Source organism: Dipteris shenzhenensis, chromosome 21 (assembly GCF_047967505.1).
Source record: "Dipteris shenzhenensis isolate YYH24624 ecotype China chromosome 21, Dip_SZ_1.0, whole genome shotgun sequence".
Lineage (NCBI taxonomy): Eukaryota > Viridiplantae > Streptophyta > Polypodiopsida > Gleicheniales > Dipteridaceae > Dipteris > Dipteris shenzhenensis.
Genome location: NC_141616.1, coordinates 45,714,315 through 45,736,570, shown reverse-complemented (window position 1 = coordinate 45,736,570; position 22,256 = coordinate 45,714,315). Strand labels below are relative to the sequence as shown.

Genomic DNA, 22,256 nt, shown 5'->3' with positions numbered 1-22,256 from the left:
AACTGCTCATAGCTCCACGGATCTCTCCATCCACAACGACTCAATATCCTAGATCCAAGCGCATCCTTTCTTAAAGCGCACTGCTCCAAGCCTTCACCTCCATCAACGTTGCCTTCTCCATGCAGAGAATTCTCTCTCCATTCCCTCTATAGAATCTCTCTCTACCTTATCTTGGCAGATAAGTTAAGGTTTAGCTCACCTTGAGTTTGAGGAGTTGTCAATTTTTGGCCACGCGACAACCTATCCAATTATCTACCATGTCACAAGTGGTCACCAAACCATGGTTAGTCTGACATCACCCTGGTTACCACAAAGCAACTTGGTCAACATTTTGACACGTGGCAGTCTCGACTGCCACATCATCTTATCTGCCACCTTAGCTAACACATGGCATCCACATCATCATATGCCACATCACCAGCCTACCACCTCATTAGTCTACTCAGCAGTCTAGTCAGCTACCACATCATCACTACCACATGGGATTGACCCCCTTGCCAGGCACAGTCACCCCCCTCACAGGCACACTGTGCACACATTGCATGTGCACCTACCTGCAATCACCACAGTGCTTTACTAGCACACCCCTTGCTAAGCACAGTGCCACATCATCACTACATGTGACTCAATGCCACATCATCACTGCATGTGACTCAGTGCCACATCATCACTACACATTTTCACTCTTTTTTTATCCCTTCACATAGATCAAGCCTTATCTCTTGATCCAGGAGGAATTTGACGGTGCTACAAAATGGTAAAACGATCAATTTTTTGTGCTCTACGTGCTCTTCACATCATGCACAATTTTGGTACAAATTTTACTCACTTTTTAGTGTCGTTGTAAAATCCACTTCCTACATGCACATCAACCTCTACATCGACGCATTTGACCCAACACATAAAAAGAACCAAAGAAAATAAATTATTTGTTGTTCTTTCATCGATCGACGGTTGGTATAGATCTAGATTAGAGTAGAGTAGATCACCATAGAGGAGACACTTTGAATTTCTCCAAGTTGCCAATCAGTCCAATTATGGCACATGGAAATACTGAATGGAGACCATTCTTGTACTTCAGAATAAATGGGAGTATGTCGATGGATCTACACCTAGACCATTGGACGATCTAATTATCAGTAGCACTACTCCACCTTTTGTCATAGCACTAATAGCGGGATCTCTAGCTACACAAACAGTTTTCGCACCTGTAGCAGATCTTGCCATTGTGGAGCATAGGTAGAATGGAATAAGAAAGATAAGTATGCGTATCATCTGATCAAGTAGAATGTGCAAGATGTCATGCTAGGACAACTCAACACCGTTAAGACATCAAAAGAAGCATAGGATATGTTCGCAACTCTCTACGAGTCCAAGAACACTTCCAGGATTCTCACACTAAGAAACCAAATCAACCAAAGTTTCCGCAATAGCAGTGAAACCAGTCATGCTTATGTACTCAAAATCAAAGACTACAACAATCAACTCGCAGCAGCAAAAGAGACCATGAATCCATCAGAAATGGTTTAAGTCATCTTGAATGGACTGGGAGAGGGACATGAGAATCTACTCCAAAGTATTGCCATTCAATGGCAAATTCCAACACTGGAAGAACTTCAAGCAGTCTTACTCGGTGAAGAACTTAGGACTCAGGCCATTCATGCACGCAAAGGTCATTCTAATGATCAGGCATTCACAGCTTCAGACAGAAGCAAAGGCAGAGGTAGAGGTAGATCATTCCAGAGAAGTGGTCAATGATCAGCATCAAAGTCATTAGCAAAGTCAGAATCAGCATCAACATCATCTTCAGCAAAGAGGAAATCATTTCAACCGAGGAAGATTCCAAGGACGAGGGAATGCATCTACCAACGATGTGTCAAACATCCAGTGCAAGTACTGTCATAAGTTTGGACACTATGAAAGAGATTGCCGCAAGAAGTAGTATGACAAGGCGGTCAATCCAGTAGCAATCGAGGGAATTTTTACGGAAGAGGAAATCATCGTGGCGGACATTCTAGTCACAATCATTATGCAAATGAACATGGGAATATGTTTCTTGCAAAGGAGGAAATGCAGAAGATTGATACAGTGTATCTAGACACTGATTGCAATCCAAAAGAGGATTTTAGCTATCAAGTCGACCAACCAAAATAGGATCCTTGGTACATCGACAGCGGTGCATCATCTCATATGACAAATTCACAAAGATGAAACCATTAGAACACAGTAGATAATACACCGAATCCAGTTCAAGGGACAGGCATTATCCCTATGAATAATTTCACTGGTACAAAAGGATTGGTGAAAGATGTACTCTACGTTCCAAAGCTCAGCAAGAACCTCTTGTTATTAGTAGGTCAAATGATGGAACACAACTATCGAATCAACTTCGACGGAGATGAATGCACTATCAGAGACAAATCCAAAAGATTTCATCTCTATTAGGAAAAGGTGTCAAGGAAGGAAACTTGTACAAAATGCTAGCTACTTTACTAGATAAGCATGCCATGTCAGCTCAACTGCAATAGATGCCACTATCTGCAAAATGGCACAAGAGATATGGTCATGTCAATTTCAAGAGCTTGCTAGATCTCAGGAATCAAAATATGGCAATCAGGATTCCTAAGCTACTGTTTCTTGGGTGAAGCATGCTACTTCGGCAAACAAAAGTGAACCAACTTTGGTAGAAGCAGCTCTTGAGCACGGGGTAGGTGAGTCGGCATACCTCTCCATCAGGTTTGCATTGAAAAATTTCAAGGATGAGGATATGGTGTTGGCAACTTTGAGGCGTACTCTACAGTAGTTTATCTCCAAGTACTGATAAATAACATTGGACATTCTATTGGAGACTAGTCATCAATATTGTTGTACTTTTTGCAGTGTACTCACATGAATGTGAGTATAAAAATTGACTCCCACTTTGACACATTGTCAGAAGAAACTGTATGATATGAATTATTGCAGTATTAAGAGGTTGGTTTTACTAATGGACAACTCTCACTAGGTGTTTGAAAAGGGCAATAGCAGATGTTTGCAATGGGTTTACTTTGACATTGGAAACTGGTCTAGTGGCGTGGTAGGATAGATTGTTTGATAGGATGAACACACACACACATAAATGTATGTATGTATGTATGTATGTTACACACACACACACAGGTGTGTGCGTGTGTGCGCATGTGTATGTGTGTGTGTGTGTGTGTGTGTGTGTGTGTGTGTGTGTGTGTGTGTATAATATATATATATCATGAGGCCTACGACACTCCACATTGGATTGATGACTATAACAAGGAAGCTAATGGGCACCGAAGATGGCGTGACCGCTATGATGTGAAAGCTACAGATGGGTATCAAAGGTGGAGTGATTACGATGATGTGGAAGCTGATGGGTATCCAAGGTGGAGTGTGGAGTATGACGTGGAAGCCCATGGGTAGGAAAAGTGGCATGGTCACTATGATGTGGAAGCGTATGGGCATGACAACTGTGAAGTAAAGAATTGCCCCAACTTGCCCTTGCATCGCTCTCGGCCCTGATGGCACTGACGCCATGATCTCCTGTGTCAATCTCGACCCCGTCGACTCCCGGAGCACACCCATCGCCCCTAACCCCATCACTCTATGGTGACCATATGTATGTGTTGGAGTGAAAGATGAGAGTGTAAAAAGAGTGTTTATATTTAGAGAGGGGTTTAAGGAAGAGGATAGTTTATGTCCAGGTAAAAGTATGACTACATATTTAGGAGGTTCCTTCATAATCACCTCTTAATCAAAAGATCCAAGAGGAATGAGATTTTGTTGGAGCTCTAATCCAAGAAGAAGAGGAAGATCATGCGATAGTTTCCACAATTCCAGGTAAGAAAATTTCCAACTTCTTTCAGTTTTAAGGAAAGGGAAGAAGAAAATAGGAGAGGGGATGCATGCGAAAAGGGGGAAGGAGGAAGAAGGGAGGAATTATGCACGAAAGAGGGAGGGAGGAGGAAGGGGAGGGAGTGATGTAGGAAGGAGGGCCCTCCTTTCCTCTAACCCTCTCCTCTATGGTGCGGCTATGGCCATGCCATGGATGAGGGGGGAGCCCCCCTCGGCCACGACCGCAGCCTACACCATGGAGGAGGGGGTGGGAGCCCTCCTGCTCCTCCTCCATGGTGCAGCTGCGGTCGCTGCAATGCCATGGAGGAGAAGGGAATCCCCCCCTCCATGGTGCGGCCAATGTCACTACAACCGCACCATGGGGGTCCTCCTCTTTGAGAGAACCCCCCTCTCCTTGGAGAGGGGAGCTCCAAGGCTGCTCCATGGAGGAGGGCCGGTGGAGAGGGGAGGAGCCTCCTCTCACAGAGGGGAGGGATGGGAGGGGAGAGGAGGGAGTTACCTCTTTTTTTTTTTTACTTTTTTTATGGGGAGGAATGGGAGGAGATATGATGAGGGGAGGACGGCAGTCATTTTTTCTTTCTTTTTTTACTTTTTTTATGAAGAAAAAAAGAAAGAGAGGAGAAAAAGCCAGAGAGGAAGAAAGGGAAAGAATATAAAGGGAGATTAGAAAAGAAAAGAGTGAAAGAAACAAAAAAAAGGAAGAATTGAAGGAAAGAACAAAAGAAAGGACAAAAGATTAGATGAGAAGAAAGAGAGAGTCAGAGAGGATTGAAAAAAAAGGTTACGAAAGGAAAGAGAGGGCTGGAGAGAAGGGAAACTTATGAAGCGAAGTGAACTTCAAGGGAGGAGAGGAGAGGAGAGGAGGCTAAGCCAACTTTGAAGGGAGAGAAGGAAGAAGAGGAACATGATGAGAGTGTTTAGAAAAATGGAAAGAATGTTTAGAAGAATGTGAAACAATGTCGTGTATTTGGAATGTGGGGTTTGCTACCTTTTAAATTTTGAATTTCAAAAGTGTAAAGTTTCCCGCACTTTATTAGATCTTGTGTTAGATTTTGAATTTTGAATTTGAAAAGGGCCTAAGGGAGGGGGGGGGAGAGAGAGAGAGAGAGGGAGAGAGATTCAATATCCACATCCATTAGGACCTACTCTAGAAGAGGAAGCATCCAAGGGACATGTTAGTATGTAGAAAATGTAGCTAAAAAGACAAACTTCCAATGAGGATGGTTGGCAGATATAATATTCTCCCATCGTACAGCTCCATGCACATATAGAGAGATTAGTCTTTTGTCACCTAATCCCACATGATGTGTGCTACATGTGATAGAAGCCCTCACCTTGCAAGAAAAGGATCTACCTAAAACATATATTAAATGTAGTCATGACAACAACTAATGTATGAATTGTAGTTTATAACATATGTAGTATTATCTATAGAAGACCCACCTGGTGGCCTTAGTTGTGTGTCCACCTCAAGATTAGTTTTCATGTTTCCAAAAAAAAAAAAAGCTTGGTCAAAGTTCTTTCTCATATTCATGACAATGTAGTCCTAGAGATCATGGGTTGGGGGTAAAGGGAGGTGATCTACAACCTCCACATCTTGGAGTAAGACCAAAACTTGCCGTGATAACTACAACCAATAATTAAACTTGTGTACCCAATCACAATATGTTGCTTCTAGCAAGCATATGTTTAATTAGTTGGGATGACTCATGGGATTTCCTCAACATGCCCACAATGTAAGCATTGTCATCATCTTACAAAGAGGAGGCTCTAATCATATTAAGTTTCTCCTTGTGGCGAGTCTATGGTTTTGGGATCTTACCATGATAAAGCTAGAATAGCCTATCAATATAAGTCCCACTTCACAAGATTCACAATCCTTGCAAGTTTTTGAGCCTGCCTTTGGTATATATTTTAAACATCCAAGGTGATGGCCCTTAAAAGTTTTGGATTGAGAGGGCCCAGTAGGATGACTTCTTTCTTTGATCATCTTGCATACCACTTTCATGATCCTCTTGTAGCCAATTTATAAACCATACATGAATGAGAAATTTATGACCACCTAATGGAAAATTATTATAGTTCCAATTTCTCACCTTGAATACTAGGTGTGTTAGGAATAGTAGTCGGCCAATTAGGAGACATTATTAAAAATCTTTTCTTCAAATCTCAAAAAACAAATTGGGACTCATTGATTTGGGAACTAGATATATACTCATAAGAGTCATACTTTTTTTAGAGCAAATAAATTTCTTTTAATGTTTGAAAGACCAATCATACAAAGTAGCTGACCCAAAGGCATTGATTATGGGGAAAAGGAGAAAATTTGGTTGTACAAAAAACCAACCTATTTCTAGAGAACCCAACTCACTGCCTAGGGAATCTCTAGAATAGTGGCTAACAAGTGGGGGTGGGTGTCTATACATCCATCAAATACCTCACACAATAAAAACATAAAATGCACCTGTAGGCCAAGCCTTGCAAAAATGCTCCCACCATTTGGCGGTCATCCTAGATTCTGAAGCCCCATGCTCCCAGATGGCTACACAAGGTGTAATTGATATCCTGCTAGATGGCAATGAGGGTGGCTGTTGGGGGAGCCTAATGACCTCTCATCACAAAACTGTAACAAGAAACCTAGATGATCCAAGCAATGATGTTGGACAACATCTTCCAAACATACTATGGTTAAGGAAAAGGGTGCAGGAGGGATGGAGGCATCACACTTGTGTGTCTACCCTAAAGACCCATTAGCCCTTCATCTTGTAGGCTAGAGAGGCCAAATCAAGGGATAAGTCATGACCCCCTTCTTCGACCATGCAACCATCCCTATAGTGAAGCCTTATTGCATCCTCTGTATGCTAACCAACAATTTGGAGGGAACCCATCTAGATCCTTTGCACATTAGGAAAATCACAGCTCATTTTGGGGCCTTTTAGCCTGGAAGGAAAATAGCCCTCCACCAATCAAAGGAGGGCCAACGTAATATTGGAAAATGTAGAAAAATGGGCAAAAAAGAAATACCACCAAGTTTGCATTCAATTAGTATACTTGAGGTACTTTATTAAATCTGACATACGGTACATAATTTAGTATTTCTAACATCACCGGCATGTCCGGAGCAGGTAAAACCCCTGCCAAGACTTTTGAAATGCCAAAAACGGGCACCCAAAGGCTCGAAAAAGGCCATAGATCCTTGGAGAGCTAATTGTGCAAATAAATGCGATTTGACAAGTTGGCACTCTACTAGCCTGAAGGGACACGCAGCAAACGCCACGTGTCCCAAGAAACACGCCAGGTGCAGGGGTCCCAAACCTCGCCCCACAGCCATGTGCAAGAAGCCTCTCTCTCCTCCCAAAAAGTCCCGAAAGGGATGAGAGAGAGGGGCTGAATCAAGGCATTATATACAAGGTTCTCCAAGGGCCACAAGTGATTATGGGATGGTCATCCCCCTTGTGTCAACAACGCAGGTTATTCCCCCTCTTTTTCTTGTATTTTTCCACACATGCACATGAGGGTGAAAGCCATTACCTCCAACACAGCCAACCTGTGAAATAACATTCATTTGTACAATTGGATCTCTAGGCCTTTTTGGCCTTCTTCGGGCCTCCAAATGCCCGTTTTTAGCATTTCAAAAGTCCTACCGAGGATTTTGGCCCGCTCCAGATGCACCAATGATGTCAAAAATACCAAAATCTGCATTGTATGTTAGTGGGATTATGACATATTTTATTGTTTTAGAGGAAAGAAAAATGAAGAAATCATGATTTTTTTCTCAGGGCCCCAAAATGAGCACCCTTTTTTCCTAATACACCTAGGGAACCCCATAGACAATGCAAGATCATCTGCAAAACTCTATTTGTGTAATAGTGGCACTTACTATACCCGCATCTACTCCAACCAAGGGCCAATAGGAAAACCTCCATGTGCCATCATCGAGAAGAAATACGTGATCTTTTGTCCTATGGATGGTCCATAGGTGTGGCTAAAAATGGAAGATAACCTCTTGGGAAACCTGATGCTCCACTTAATGACGCTCTTCAAGAGGTTCTAGGCTCCCACCTCTATTTGAAGATGTCAAACAATGTGTGTCATTATGAAAAGAAGGGAACCGCCTCCCCCCTATCTAAGTCCCCTAGTCATATGGTCCAAAAGCAGTAACCTAGATACTGTTGAATCTCCCAAAGAGGCCAACCCTCCCATAACTAGAGGTGCCACTACACACCCTCCTACCTTATCAAGACTAGTTCTTGCCCAAGCGTCCCATTACCACCACTCAAGAAAGTCCAATGCCTCATCAACCTCAGGGTCCCCAATAGTCTCAGGATGAAGAAGGCCCCCAGTCCCAGGAGGTGAGAGACTGCTACTGCAAAAGCTGAATTCTGAGGGTCACCCCAACCCTGGAAAATTTTTCATACTAATGAGTGGTCCGAGGCACACTGAGTCCCTCCCACGTTGACTCTAGAATGTAGCATTGATCCTTGTACACCACATGCCTGTCGCCCTCAGATGGGAGAGTGCCTAACCTTGTGTCTCTGCTTCGCACGGAAGACAGCTCAAAGTCCCAAAAGGATTGGCTGGGCCAATAGCCCATTGAGCTCATTTGATGTGTGTCCTCTGCCCCAATATGAGTCCCTCTTGGTCTCAAACCCCTAGATGCCATAAGAGTGGTTGTTGCTCAAACTTCCACTATGACACCTCAGACTAGCCCACATGAGTCCTCCATACAATTGTTGCTAAACCCTGTGGAGGATCCTCATTAGGGTGGAGCCCTTCCCTATGAGGGGAGCCTTTGAAAAATCCACTTGTTAGACTATTGCCAATGACCTCCTATATGAGCGGTGTTCCTCAGAAGCCCTCGCTGAAGCAAGTGCTTCCAAGGCTCGAAACCTGGGGTGAGACCATGTACCACTAGCTTGCCTAAAAGGGCTCTACTCTGCAACCCGAGATCAATAATGCAAAGTCCTCCCTGCGCCTAGGGTAGGAGCACCATAGTGTTCTTCATACCATCTAAACCTGACCACAAGAAATTGCTACTAGGTGCCTAAGATGACCAATACAACCTATGTGAAAGCACCAAGAAAGTAAGCACTAGGAGCCTAAGTTGACCCATACAGCCTTTGTGAAAGCACCCAAAAAATGCTATATAACAAGTCATAGCCAGGAGCACCTAATTGGCCACTTGCCTGCTAGAGAGAGTTTGGCTGAGCTCCAGTACAAAAGCTTGGATCTCACACTCCCTAGGATTGAGGCGATCTACTCCTTTTCTAAAATATCGATGCCCACCTCACAATGTAAGTACCTCATTTTATGCCCATGCAGAATCCATTGGAAGCCAAGTGCATCCCCCCAATCCCAAATCTTTGAACCTCCTTAGCCATCACTATGAAGAAGCAAACTGATTTGGTCTATTGATCTTGGCCCTCAAGTATGTCTCTAGGTCTCCACGGGAAACCGCCCCCCCCTCCCCTAGGCCCTTTGTTGTGCCCTCCACAAAGAGTGTCATGAACTTTGAGCCTTGTAGGTCCTCCTCTTGATGAATCGGGAGTCCCATCCCAGTGAAGCCTACTACTTGAGAGCATAGAAAGTAACCCAAAGCCTCTTCCAGGGAAGGGAGCGAGGGGGAACTCCTGACAAATTGAGCAAGAAAGAGCAAAGGTCTATCCCATGTGATCATCGATGATCATTTGGTTGGCACTCGTGCATGCATGGACGAAACCCCTAAATCCGTCTATCTAAAGAGCCCACCCTCTCCACTCGGTCATAAGCCTTCTCGAAATCCCAAATAAGGAGCATAATACGCTAAGAATCCTCTCGTGCCCAATCAGTTGCCTCCTAAAAGATGAAGATATTGTCCAGCATACTTTGTTCCTGAACAAGACCTATATGCATGTCATGGATGATATCTGCGAGGTGGGACCGCAACCGCAAGCTTGACCTCAGGTAAGATCCTGTAAACAGTGTCCAATAGCTCTCCACTAGCAAATGTTTGACCTATCCCTCCCCTTCGAGATGAAGCAAATCCAACCTAAAGTCAAGGATTGTGGAAGAGAGGCTGGGGGGGGGATGCGAATGTGCTCCTAGAAGCACTTAAAGAAGGTCGGTGTGAATCTATCCTCCCCATATTCTAAGGAGGGAGGGCCTTGAGTGCCTCCAAAAGCTCCTCATTGGTGGAAGGTGCCTCCACTTGCCTGCTTTACACTCCAACTTCCAAGAGACCATTGTTGGGACATGGGCCGAGCCTACCTCCTGAGTTGCAAGGACCTAGGAGGACTTCACCTCGAAATGAAACAACTGTTGGTGGAAGTCTATGGTCAGCTCTAGAGGTGTGAGCCCATTTTCTAGCTCTCATCTCATAGCTGCTAGAGTTGTATCCCTGCTGAACTGGAGCTAGTGGTCTTAAAAAACTGGCTGGTCATCATGTCTCCTTGTTGTACCCATCATACCTGGGAAGAATGATACATGAACTTAGACCCATGGATCTCATGCCTAAAGGTTGAGCCACACACTCTCATAATAGTTTGTGAGCCACTATGAGACTAGGTCCTGCTCTATGGAAGCCACGTCCCATCTCCCTACTCTCATGCTCCTGAAGCGAGTGTCACCAACAAAGTGCCTAGAACAAGAGCTCCTTTCATTGCTCCTCTGCATGTTGCTGTGGGAATTCACAACTCCCTCTCTTGGGATCCCAGTCACTCCTCCATCATGCAGACACTCTATTCCCTCATGATGAGTTCAAAAAGAACGGGGCTCCACTTCTTTGGAGGCGAAATTGAAACCCTAAAAAGGACAAGAAGAGAAACCAACTACTCCAAAAAAGCCCCCATGCAAGATCAAAACCATCTTCTCCAAGGCAAGGGGCTAATCATCTGAGACATCAAGATAATTCCAAGGTCCAAGCCTCTAAAACTTGCATGAAAGAGGCTACCTTGGGCATGGCCTAGGATTGAAAGCTTAGAGGATGATGCATCTGCCTCAATCTGCTAGTGAGATCTACATTGGTATGTTGAGAAAGGGCTGGGCTGGGACTGAGAGAGAGAGGTCGAAGATTCATCCTTGCCTGTTGGCTTAGGCACCAAGGGGGGTGGAACTCCAAGGGGGACGACAAGAGGATGAAGCAGGAGGGCCTTTTATTGTAGGGGAGGAGGGGGTGATGGGGAATGTTAAGAAACTGAATGAGACCGCCACTAAGCCTAGGGCTACATGAGATTAGTGTAACAATCATGGAGGATTGAACCATACAAGAAAATCCATAATGGAGAAACAACAACATAGGCAACACTCAACAATGTATTCCAATGCTTGATAAACAATACAATGATAGACCTCTTATATAGAGAGTCTCAAGGCATAAGCCTACTGTGTGGCATCCTCTGATCCACATCCAACTTGTGGTGACCAATGTCCCACATCCATTCATGTAGTCCACATCCTCTTGTGTGGCTACCATAATTCCCACAAACATACCCTTCTAGGATACCAACACAATATCCCAACAATTGGACATTGCACATTTCAACACCCCTCCTCAATGTACAATCATATGTGCCCATCTCACCTCTCACCCATTACACTTTGGCATTGCCAATCTAATCTATCAACACTCCCCCTCAATGACAAATTTGGAGTGTACAACCACGTGCGTGTGCATGTGTCTACCAATCTAGACACCTAACATCCACTTTGCACACCATGTTGTGCGGGCGGGACACCCAAGTGCTTTTTGAACATCCCATGTGTTCGGGAAAAGGAACCAACCCAAGTAGTGCATCATCAATGTACACTACTCCTGCACACCACAATCAAATATCTTTTTGAGCACCCGTGGGCTCGGGCAGAGGACCCTCATAAACATGGGTGAGAGAAAATTACATCCATTTTATGTCGATGCAAGGGCATGGCACCCACAAATAAAGGTGTCCTAAAAATACATCCATAGGTATAGATTGTGAATGAGCACATCACTTCTCACAATCTTTCAATACATGTGTCACTAGATTTGACACAAAAATGTCTATGCCATAATATGCCATTGACCAAATATGTGGCTCTTGCCACAACCAAGATTGACATATATTTTGATTTCCATATGGAGGTTCATCTTAGGAAGTGGTATGGAAAGGATAAGAGGATAAGGGGCTAAGGCTTGTTTCAAACCACACAAGGTAAGATCATTTACACCACACAAGCTCTTTAGGGTTTTCATCCCCAAGCAACCATTTTGAGGCAGCCATCTCTTTCTCTCAGCCGTCATCCTCACGAGCTTCTTCAATTTTCTCCTTCCGCTGTTATGCTTCTCTTCAACGACTTTCTTCTGCGATTTTCTTATGCTCTCGCATAGCTGACACTTCTCATCGGATCCATTTGCACCAAAAATGGCATTTGAGCCCTTTGGCTTTACCTGTCGTTCCTCTCTTCCACTTGCAACATTATCAGGCGAGGCATGCGACTCTGCTTCCTTCTTTGAAGTGGGCTCCTTTTGATAGTGAGGCTTGTCGTAGATTGCCTCAGGATGCCGAGACACAATCAGGCCCTCAAATTACTGTCTTTTGACAGGGATCCATCACAACCCAAAATCGAGTGCATGTTGAGTGAGCTCAACCTCTTTCTCATGGCCGGAAATCCTTTTGAAGGAGACTTCGTCCTCAAGTTTGGAGCTGTTTAAGAACAGCAAATGGCAATGTTGCAAAAGCTTATGTAGAAATCGAGATGAAGATGGAACTGGGATGGAGCATTCAGCAGCGGTACAGAACTCCAAAGCGGCAAGGTTGTTGTCAAAAAGAACTCTTCCACGAGCTGAAACAGATCGCGGTTATTCTAAATATCTTCCTTATAAGCAAGGATAACAACGGTGACCTCGTGATCATCTTGCCTGCAGAGAACAGGCGGCACGACAGTTTGCTGGGCCATACTCACGCCCAATTCATTGCATCTTCTGCTCAAACTGTAGATAAATTGAGAAGCCATGCTATTGTTCGCACCAGTCTTCAGCTTGAACTTCATCCAAGATCTTAGGAAACTTCATCCCAACGACAAAACCATCACAACTATTAGTAACATAGCCAGCACCTAAATAATGGATCAACCATACCATGATAGCAATCCGTTTGCAACAGACTCCATTTGTAAAGCAGCAATCTTATGCTTTCTCCAACCACCTTCCCTCCTTTGCAGCATTAATTCTCCTCCTCCATGGGCAGCTCCAATCTTTAGCAACTCTCTTCGACAGCAATCTTTGTTTCCAGCAACCTTCATTGTAGCATCTCAACAATGGTCTTCATCATGGGCAGCAACTTGATTCTCTGTTCTTGCATAAGCTCTCACATAATCTCTCCCAAATCAAATGATAAAGAGTGTTGCCATATTTCTTATCTATACAAAAGACATGAAAGAAAACACACTAATCTACCTAAGCTTGTGGACTACCAGCTCTGATACCATGTTAAGAAACTGAATGAGACCGCCACTAAGCCTAGGGCTACATGAGATTAGTGTAACAATCATGGAGGATTGAACCATACAAGAAAATCCATAATGGAGAAACAACAACGTAGGCAACACTCAACAATGTATTCCAATGCTTGATAAACAATACAATGATAGACCTCTTATATAGAGAGTCTCAAGGCATAAGCCTACTGTGTGGCATCCTCTGATCCACATCCAACTTGTGGTGACCAATGTCCCACATCCATTCATGTAGTCCACATCCTCTTGTGTGGCTACCATAATTCCCACAAACATACCCCTCTAGGGTACCAACACAATATCCCAACAATTGGACATTGCACATTTCAACAGGGAATAGGTGGACATAGGGTGGGTGGTGAGGGTAACTGCAGCAGCAGGGTGCGAGGGAGGTGAATGGCGAGGGTGAGGGTGCGAGGGAGGTGAATGGATAGGGTGAGGGTGCAAGGGAGATACAAGGGGCGCAAGGAGGAAGGAGGCAAACACGAGGGGCAGGGGGGGAGAGGTAGATGTGACGCTCTCTCCTATGTCCTGCCTCTGTGCAGTTGCCTCAATGCTCCAGGCCACTTGACTCTGGTGGGTTTGCAGGAGGTCATAGAAAATCTTACCCTTATGAGTTTGAGGCTATCTTGAGAAGGGGAAACTGATGTCTGGCATGCCATTGCCTACTATCAAAGTCGGGCTCGCCACCTATGATTCTTCATGCTCCCTTGCTAGACTTCTTTCTTCCCATCGTTGCAAGACCCCTCTCAAGGATCCACTCAGGGGGTCTAGGACTCCTGATGTTGCCTTGACGGACTCTGAGATCTCTCCTCACAAAACTCTTGCCGTTGCTCCCCCTAGCGACACTAGGGGGAGGGGGTGCCCAGCTTGCCTCCTCAGGAAAAGCCCGTGCCAAGTGACGCTCTGTCTACAATGAAGGCATTGGCCCATGAGGTCGAAAACCTCCCTTTGTCAAATCTCTCCCCCATCTAGTATCTCGAGAAAGATCTCCTCTAGCAAAGTTTGTGGATCCTCTAGCAAAGTTTGTGGATACTCAAAAATCGGGGGACCCCATCATCTACAATAGTTGCCATTGATGGGAACTCTAAACAATGAGCTCGATGGAGGGAAGGATGGGTCAATTCATCGTCAAGAGCTCCAACAGTTAAACATCACTGAGAACCATGGCACATGGTTCATCGATTCCATGTCATCAATTGTGAACCTATTATACCAAGGAATGAGATATACTAAGTGCAGCCTAATGAAAATAGGGCTCTGTTGTATGAAGGCCTGGGTACTGGCAAGGGAGCTCAACTGGAGAAGGGAGACTCCCCTCCCGTAGTTGTTAACCTCCAGAATGTGGTCACCCTCTATAGCCAATCACAAGGGAGAGCCAAATAATTCAGCCCACCAATGCCCTATCCTAAAGAGACTCTATGGCAATCTCCACCGAAGAAAGTAGGATTTGAATGGTTGAGGGAGTCGAGCAGGTGCCGTTTGAGCCCCTCTTGTCAAACCAAGGGTCACCACCAAGAAACACTTGTCAAGTAATAACAAAGAGGTCTATGCTGATAATGGGGAGAGAGAAGGTAGGAGAAAACAAAAGAAAAGGAAGAGGGGGGATGCTGCAAAGGCACCAATAGCCCTCCAAAAAAGGCCAACCATTGAGGGGGCTGTTGAAGGTTCTTCCTTAGTCGCCCATTGTAGCAGCAAACTCTGCAGATAACCGAGTATAGAGAGAAAAAAGGGGGTGACTGATCCACAAAATAGCCGTAGAACCAGAAGGCACCTAAAAGGGCCTCCTAATCAGCTATGCAATGCCCAAGCAAATGGGGGTGGCAACTACCCAAGGACCGCAAAGGAGCAACATTGCACAATAGCGTGCTCCTCGGCAAGGGCTGCAAAGGAGCAACATTGCACAATAGCGTGCTCCTCGGCAACATGCGGGTAGCTCGTAGCATCAAAAGGGGGGGCAGCAAAAGAAGGTGATGGCGAGACGAGCCAACATCATTGGGGGGTGGGCGGGGGCGGGGGTATGCGACATGCACGCAAAGGGGGGGAGGGGGGGGTGTTGGGGAAGGGGGGGAGGGGGGGTACACGACATGCGTGCAAGGGGGGGGGGACATGGGGTGTGTCAAAAGGGGGGGGGGGCATGGGAGGGTGGGGGTACGCAACATGCGCGCAAAAGGGGGGGTGCGCGACAGGCGTGCAAAGGGGCGGGGTTGGGGAAGGGAGTAAATCTCATTTATCACTTCATGAAGACAAAAATCAAATACATCTTACATAATGAGAGAATTTAGCTCACTCTGAGAATCTGTAAACACTCAAAACAGTCTCTATATATTGAAAAGAAGAAAAATGATAGCAATACTAGAATCTCCATGCATTGTATAGAATGTCATGATTCATTATTTTCTGAGGGAATAAAGAACAATACTTAGCCAGCCCTGCATCCTTGTAAGGCTCCAACATGACGCTGGTACTAGCAGGCTACATGATAATGAACATCTTCCTACATCAAACTTGACCCAGCATGCCCTTGAAGCAACCCATTTCGGACTTGTTCTGCGACATCACGCACAGCTCCTGGTCCATGGGGTATGAATACTGTAGACGATTTTGAGGAAGCCCCAATCTCTTTCATTGTGTCAAAATATTGAGTGACCAAAATCATGTCCATCACATCCTTGGCTGTTGTCCCAGGAACATCGTTTGAAAAAGCAAGGACACTCTCTCTTAAACCATCAACTATGGCCTGACGCTGTCGAGCAATCCCAAGACCGGACAGATACTTAGATTCAGCCTCTGCTTCTGCACGCTTCACTTGTAGGATCTTCTCTGCCTCTGCCTTGTCTGTAGTCGCAAGTCTAATTCTTGCGGCTAAAAACACAAAGGGAAGGCTAAGTAAAAAGAAAAGATTATATATCTAAATAAATCCAGGAACATGCCCAAACTCATCCTCTAAAAAAACAACACATAGTAGAGGTTATATATCTAGATAAATCCAGGAACATGGTCAAACTCATCCTCTAAAAACACAACACATAGTGCAGTTTCAATCTCATGATAGTCACTCATAAGGTTGTCAACAATGAACGCCATGACGCATAGTAGGGACTAGCTACTATGACATCCCAATGACATCATCAGCACCCAACAGTGTGTGTAGACGATAGTATAAACATATGCTCTCACACAACATACCCATACATACTTGAGCATCCATTTATACAAAGGTCTTCATACTGAGTTTCTGCCAGAACTCTGGAGGTGAAGGGCAGTGACAAAGGCTAGCACTAAAGGAAATGGCTAATCAAGAAGTCGTCCACATTCTCTTCTTTCAAGCTACAACTGCTTGTGAAGACTATACGATTTCATTTTAGTCCCTCCCAGACGAGCATCAATAAAAGAAGACATTGTTTGCTTTGACCAATGCAACAGAGTCTAACAATGATAAACATGGGAAAAAACTTATGGATCAATAGCAATTAGAAAAGTACCTGCATTGATTTCATTCATGGCTCGTTTCACGGTGTCATCTGGAATGATGTCAACAATCAGGGTCTGCACTATCTCAAAGCCATAATTTGACATGGCCTGCCAGGACAAAAAGAATGGAATTTACTCTCTCTCTCTCTCTCTCTCTCTCTCTCTCTCTCTCTCTCTCAAAGTTAATAAGGAATGAAATCCCTCCAAGGAAATGCCAAACATCACACATCTAGAATTGGAAGATGAGAACGTCCTTATACACTAAAGTGTACAAGTGGGAACTCCCCACACAATCTACTAGCAAAGACAAGCTGCTACTGTGCTACTATAGGGAAGCCCTACCAAGGTTTGGAAAATATACATACATTAATTACCAAACTGTGGTCCTCTGTCCTTACCAAAGGTGTTGTCTAACTACCTCCATGGCACTTCTAGATGCCTAAGCCTATGTGATCCCCGTCGAGCTTCTGTTGACTTTAGTCACCGTGCCTTGATCCCTGCACCTTGCTGCCCTGAATGTCAGCCTAGGTGTGCAGCCCTTCCAAGCTATGCCGTCAGCTCCTCTAGACGACCTTAGGCCCTATTGGTGCTGATCTGCTGCTCCAATCTACTGGTGATTGCAATGTTGCATCCACGTTTTGGACATAACGTGGCTAGTGTTAAGTGGTCAAGATAATCTAGGGTCATGTAACCTAAAATAAAGACATAGCATGATAACTCATCTGGCTTTTCATGTGTCACACCATGTGCCACGTGTCACACAAGCAAAGCACTCACCATGACACAAAACTCGCATGGCTTTCCTTGTGTCAATAGGTTCATGTCACAGAGCCACACAGATGACTTAGGGTTGAGACATCTAGAGACACCCTATGCTTATATAAGTGTAATCCTTAGATAATTTGGAGCATTCTTTGGAATGGAACCTCCTAAGAATATTGAGCTACATCACCGTAATGACATCTATGCGGACCTGGAAGACCACTTGTCCAAGGTTGTCTGACCTCTAGCTCCTTTGCGAACTTCTATGGTTGAATGGTATATATACCTTTGTAAGACTAGAATAAGTCCAATCATACAAATTTAGAATTTTTGTTGAATGGTACACCATGTATATACTTGTATTGAATAGAGGTAGCTTGCAGATAGAGAATAGGGTTGTACCTCATAGCTAACACGTCGGGTCTATAAAATATCTTCACACTTTTGTGGTCCATTCTTGAAAGTTGATCCTTAAAATGAACAATTAAGTGGCCTACAAGTTGTGTTCATCTGATGGTCTTTGGGGACACCCAATCTTTCATATCCATAGATTGAAAGAGAAATTGGGTGCAGAAGATAATTTTGTCTCTGAGAATGATCTATCTGCTTGTTGGTCAAGGGTTGCCTGATCCCTAACTCAGGTTGAGGATCTGCAGTTTGGTAGTGACGCACTAGCCTGCATCCTTGTGTGTCCCTGTGTAGCCTTTGATGATCTTGGGAATAGAGAAGAGAGTTGTAACTCCAGATTGGCAACACAGACGTTGTAAGGGGTGTTTCAAGTGGCTAGAAATTTTTAAGCATCCACCCACATACATCCACCATGGATGGAGGGTGTGTGTGCCACATGGCACTCTTTTACAGGTCAAAGTTGGCTTTCCACGTGAGACACACACAAAGCAACTCACATGTCACACTCATGTGGCTTTTGATCTGTCACATAGGCAGAGCACTTACCATGTTCACAAACTCTAGGGCAGCCAATCAGTCGCCAATATTGCATCTAGGCATGTGTTTGATGCATTCTGATTTGGCACACTCTGTCGGTGCCACATAGAAGGGGCTGAAGCCCTAGCTTCACAGTGACAAGCCACCCGGTGGCTTCTCCGTTACACCTCCTGTGCTTACAGTGCATGCTTGCACTTAGCTTTCATTCTATCCAGTGTTGGCATTTCCATCGCAGCAATTCATTGTGTGTGCACCTATCTTCCATGTGCATGTGAGTGGAGGGCACTTCAGTCTACAAAGCCTTCACAGCCTCTTCTTTCAGCTCCAGCATGGACGCCTTCCACTGTCAGCAATCATCAGTGGGATGCCAAAGGTGTATCAACAATTCAACAAAAAGAAACAGCTGCAACATTGTCCGTGTAACATCATGCATTTATTTGACAAGGCTCCCCATTGGTTGCTTAATATTTGGGCTTGCTTATTGTCATCCTAGGCATATTTTTATTTATCTACTTAATGAGGAGAATCTTCTTCAGATGCAAGGCATCTAAGGTGCAAATTTTTTGGTTTCATGTGCTCGAATCTGTGCATGAAGTTATAAAAGGACAAAAAAGAGCAACTTTTATTACCTTTTCAAGTTCGTCTGCCACAGACTTTGCTACTTCATTCTTCTGCTCAAACACATCATCCAAGTTCATCTTTGGCACGGCTGCCCTCACAACTGCAGAAAGGGCAATCATCACCCAATGGGCTATCAATTCTCTAATGGTAGGCTAAATACTTTTGCTTGCCATTCCTGCAAAGCTATAAAACAAGGCCATATGACTTTTCATATGGGATGACGTTTGGTCACCATAATTCTTACCGTCAAAAACGTAAGCCTGAATCTGTTCACGTGGATTTGTGAGCTTGTAAAAAGCATCACTAGCGTTATTCTGAAGGGCTCTATATTGTACTGATGCCACAACATTGACAAAAACATTGTCCTGCGGCATAATTACCAAGCTTTCTTGTCAGTATTATGAAAACAAAGCCACAAAGGCAAGAATCACCTCACCAAAAGAAGCATAATCATGAAGCTGCATCAACAGACCTAGAAAGCAAACCTTTGTTTTTGTTTCGCATCTAACATCCAGTTGCTGCACTCTCAAGGACAGTAGACCAACAACATGGCTTCCAAAACACCAGTCTACGCAGTGACACCCAGGATCAAGAACTGATTCGAACTTTCCCCACCTTTCTTTGATGCCTACCGTGGCCTGATCGACTTGCATGCAACCGAGTAATTGCCCCATGAGGATGAAAGTTTTCTGCAAGCAAAACAGCGGTTCGCTAAATCAACCTTACTGCTGTAACCGTAGAAAGCTTCGGGCGCATTTACGATGCTAGCGCACATCAGCACAAAGGATACATATTAGTTTCAAATTGGTGATTAGACATATCACGCTTTTCGATTAGGCGCGACGTCTCAAACCTGCAAAGTCTCGAAGTCAAAAACCAACTAAGCAAGAAAAAAGATACAATTCCAACTCTCATGTGTACGAGAATTTGTCAATTCTCCGCCGTAAAACGATCGCGACTTTCGGCAGCATAAGGAATACCGAAAGAAGAGAAAAGGGAAGGTACTTCGATGACTTATTTCGCAATCGACAGAACTATATTCCCTACGCAAAGCGTAAGCCGACAGGAAAAAGGGATCCGATCGTTCTTTTGGCTACTGGTGCAAATTGTTTGTTCTAATTCCATGACAAGAGCATGCATGTCGAAATTGAGGGCGAATTTCGCAATCTAAACACTGTTAAAAGCTTGTGTACCGGGAAATCCAAAACGGAAATACAAATCAAGAGCACCAAGAACTAGGAATGACATAAATCTAGCAAAAAGGAAGCGAGATGATACCTGAAATTGGGTGGCTAAAGCGTAAAATCTAAAACGGACTGCAAATCACGACCGCTACGAACTGCGAATGGCATAGGGAAGAGCGATGAGACCTGAGCTTGTTTTTTGGGCGGATAAAACGCCATCTTTGGACGACTTTGGAGTGGGGCAACGGGAAAGGCGACACATGGCCCGTTCTCAGAAGGGTCGGGCCGTCGCCTCTTGGCTGCTGGCCCCTTATGACCTTGACGTGGCACCCCCCCACAGATCATGTGTGCATGGGTGGCTCTAGTTTGTAAACACCCTAAGGCCCCTTTACATCTTGCCCTAGGGAGTGTGTTTTTCACACACTCATTGAAACAAGTTGAATACATTCAAAAGGCCTGCCCTCGAAGCTGAGCGAATAAGAAGAAGAAGAAGAAGAGAGAGAATAAGAAGCAGCAAAAGAAGGAGAGAGAGAAAGAGAGCGCGCGTGCGAGCAAAAGAAGGAGAGAGAGAGAGGAGGGGGGGGGGATTCAAGCTGAGGGAGACAGAGAGAGAGGGGGGGGGAGAAAATGATGGGACCAAAATAGCAACAAGAGAGAAAGGGGGATGAACAAAAATAGAAAATCAAAGCCACCAATGAGGAAACAACAAAAATAACCAATGAGAACCACAAGTTTTTCGTTTCTCTAGGAGGGTGACACTTTACATAAGCCTACCCCCTAGGGCAGGCCAATTAAAGGGTATATATCTAAATTGGGTCAAACTTAAGCTCTTATGACATTGTGGGAAAAAGGTTTTAGTGGGAAAACTCAATTACCCATGATGAATATCATATTGTTTGGTGGAAATGTGGACTAGATGTCATTTTCAACCTTTAAACGCTTCACTAATTCCCTTTTCCCACAAATCCCGTGAGCTCAAGAGTTCCCTAGTTTTGTGGGGAAAAAATGGGAAAAAAAGGAGGGGGACCACATGCCACCTTGGCATTAAAGTTCTCATTTCCCACAAAACTCCCACCATGTCATAAGGCCCCTTTACAGCATGCCCCAGGCAGTGTGTTTTTCAGGTTCTGCAGTCTCTTTCTCAAAGCATAAATTATAGGGTATATATCTAAATTGTGTAATCTCATAGTGGCTTTCAAATGCACACATCCACGAGTTGCTAGCTAAGACTCTCTAGAAAAAAATGGAAAATTCAAGGCAAATTTCACCCAAGTTAGTAGTATACTTACTCCAAATTGGGCACAGCCATGGAAAACTTCATGATGCCACCTTAGCATTGATAAAACATAGTCTTAAGAGAGTGATAAAATACCCATGTTGTCCCTTTCACTACCCTGACCATGTAATCAAGTGCTTTCTTAAAACAAGTGCCCTTAGGCACTGCCTCCTAGCATAGTGATAAAGCAAGAGCTTTTGGATGCAAAAGAGAAAGCAAACAATTTTTTAAAGGGACATTGGCTATTAAAAGGCACTTTTTGTAGGATGATCTTCATAAATGGCAATTTGAAACACACACTTAATTGATTCTTACATGTAAATTCACAAAAGAGTTTCAATCCGAGTGCTACGAAAACTATCCTCTTGATATCATCAACTTCCCAAAGGTTGTAAAAATGATATGTCATCCTCTTTGTAATAGATGTCTCATTACTATCAAAGATAACAAGCTCCCATTTACTTGCTTCCCCTGTCACTTTCCCTACTCCTTGCTGCCCCGTAGCTCTCCTCAAGGTCATGAGGCCCATGACTTCCATTTAGCCATTCAATTGCCCAAATAGACTCGTGTGCAATCCCACTCCACACACTAACCAATCCCATTCAATTTTCTCTGAATGTCAACAATATGCTGCCCCACTAGCAAAATATCATTCCCAT

At 44.3% G+C, this 22,256-nt stretch overlaps 1 protein-coding gene across 2 annotated transcripts; it reads right to left on the bottom strand.

Moving 5' to 3' along the window:
* Positions 1 to 15,650: 15,650 nt before the first annotated feature.
* Positions 15,651 to 20,572, bottom strand: LOC147888935 (hypersensitive-induced response protein 1-like). Of its 2 annotated transcripts, none has more exons than XM_087392188.1 (6): positions 20,508 to 20,531; positions 19,623 to 19,826; positions 19,382 to 19,502; positions 19,146 to 19,237; positions 16,821 to 16,917; positions 15,651 to 16,200 (listed from the first exon to the last, which is right to left on the bottom strand). In XM_087392188.1, exons 2-6 carry the CDS (start codon positions 19,809 to 19,811, stop codon positions 15,833 to 15,835), a joined length of 867 nt encoding a protein of 288 aa, XP_087248314.1. In that variant the 5' UTR covers positions 19,812 to 19,826; positions 20,508 to 20,531; the 3' UTR covers positions 15,651 to 15,832. The 2 variants fall into 2 exon arrangements, with proteins under 2 accessions (XP_087248314.1, XP_087248315.1); XM_087392189.1 differs by having other exon boundaries at positions 15,653 to 16,200; positions 20,416 to 20,572.
* Positions 20,573 to 22,256: the final 1,684 nt, after the last annotated feature.

Bases quoted from the DNA above. Each gene is read 5' to 3' on its own strand.
- LOC147888935 (XM_087392189.1), bottom strand. From the start codon at position 19,811: ATGGGGCAATTACTCGGTTGCATGCAAGTCGATCAGGCCACGGTAGGC. The intron at 19,503-19,622 runs GTTTGCTTTCTA...ATTATGCCGCAG, and splicing joins GATGCGAAACAAAAACAAAG to GACAATGTTTTTGTCAATGT. The intron at 19,238-19,381 runs GTAAGAATTATG...CCCTTTCTGCAG, and splicing joins TCAGGCTTACGTTTTTGACG to TTGTGAGGGCAGCCGTGCCA.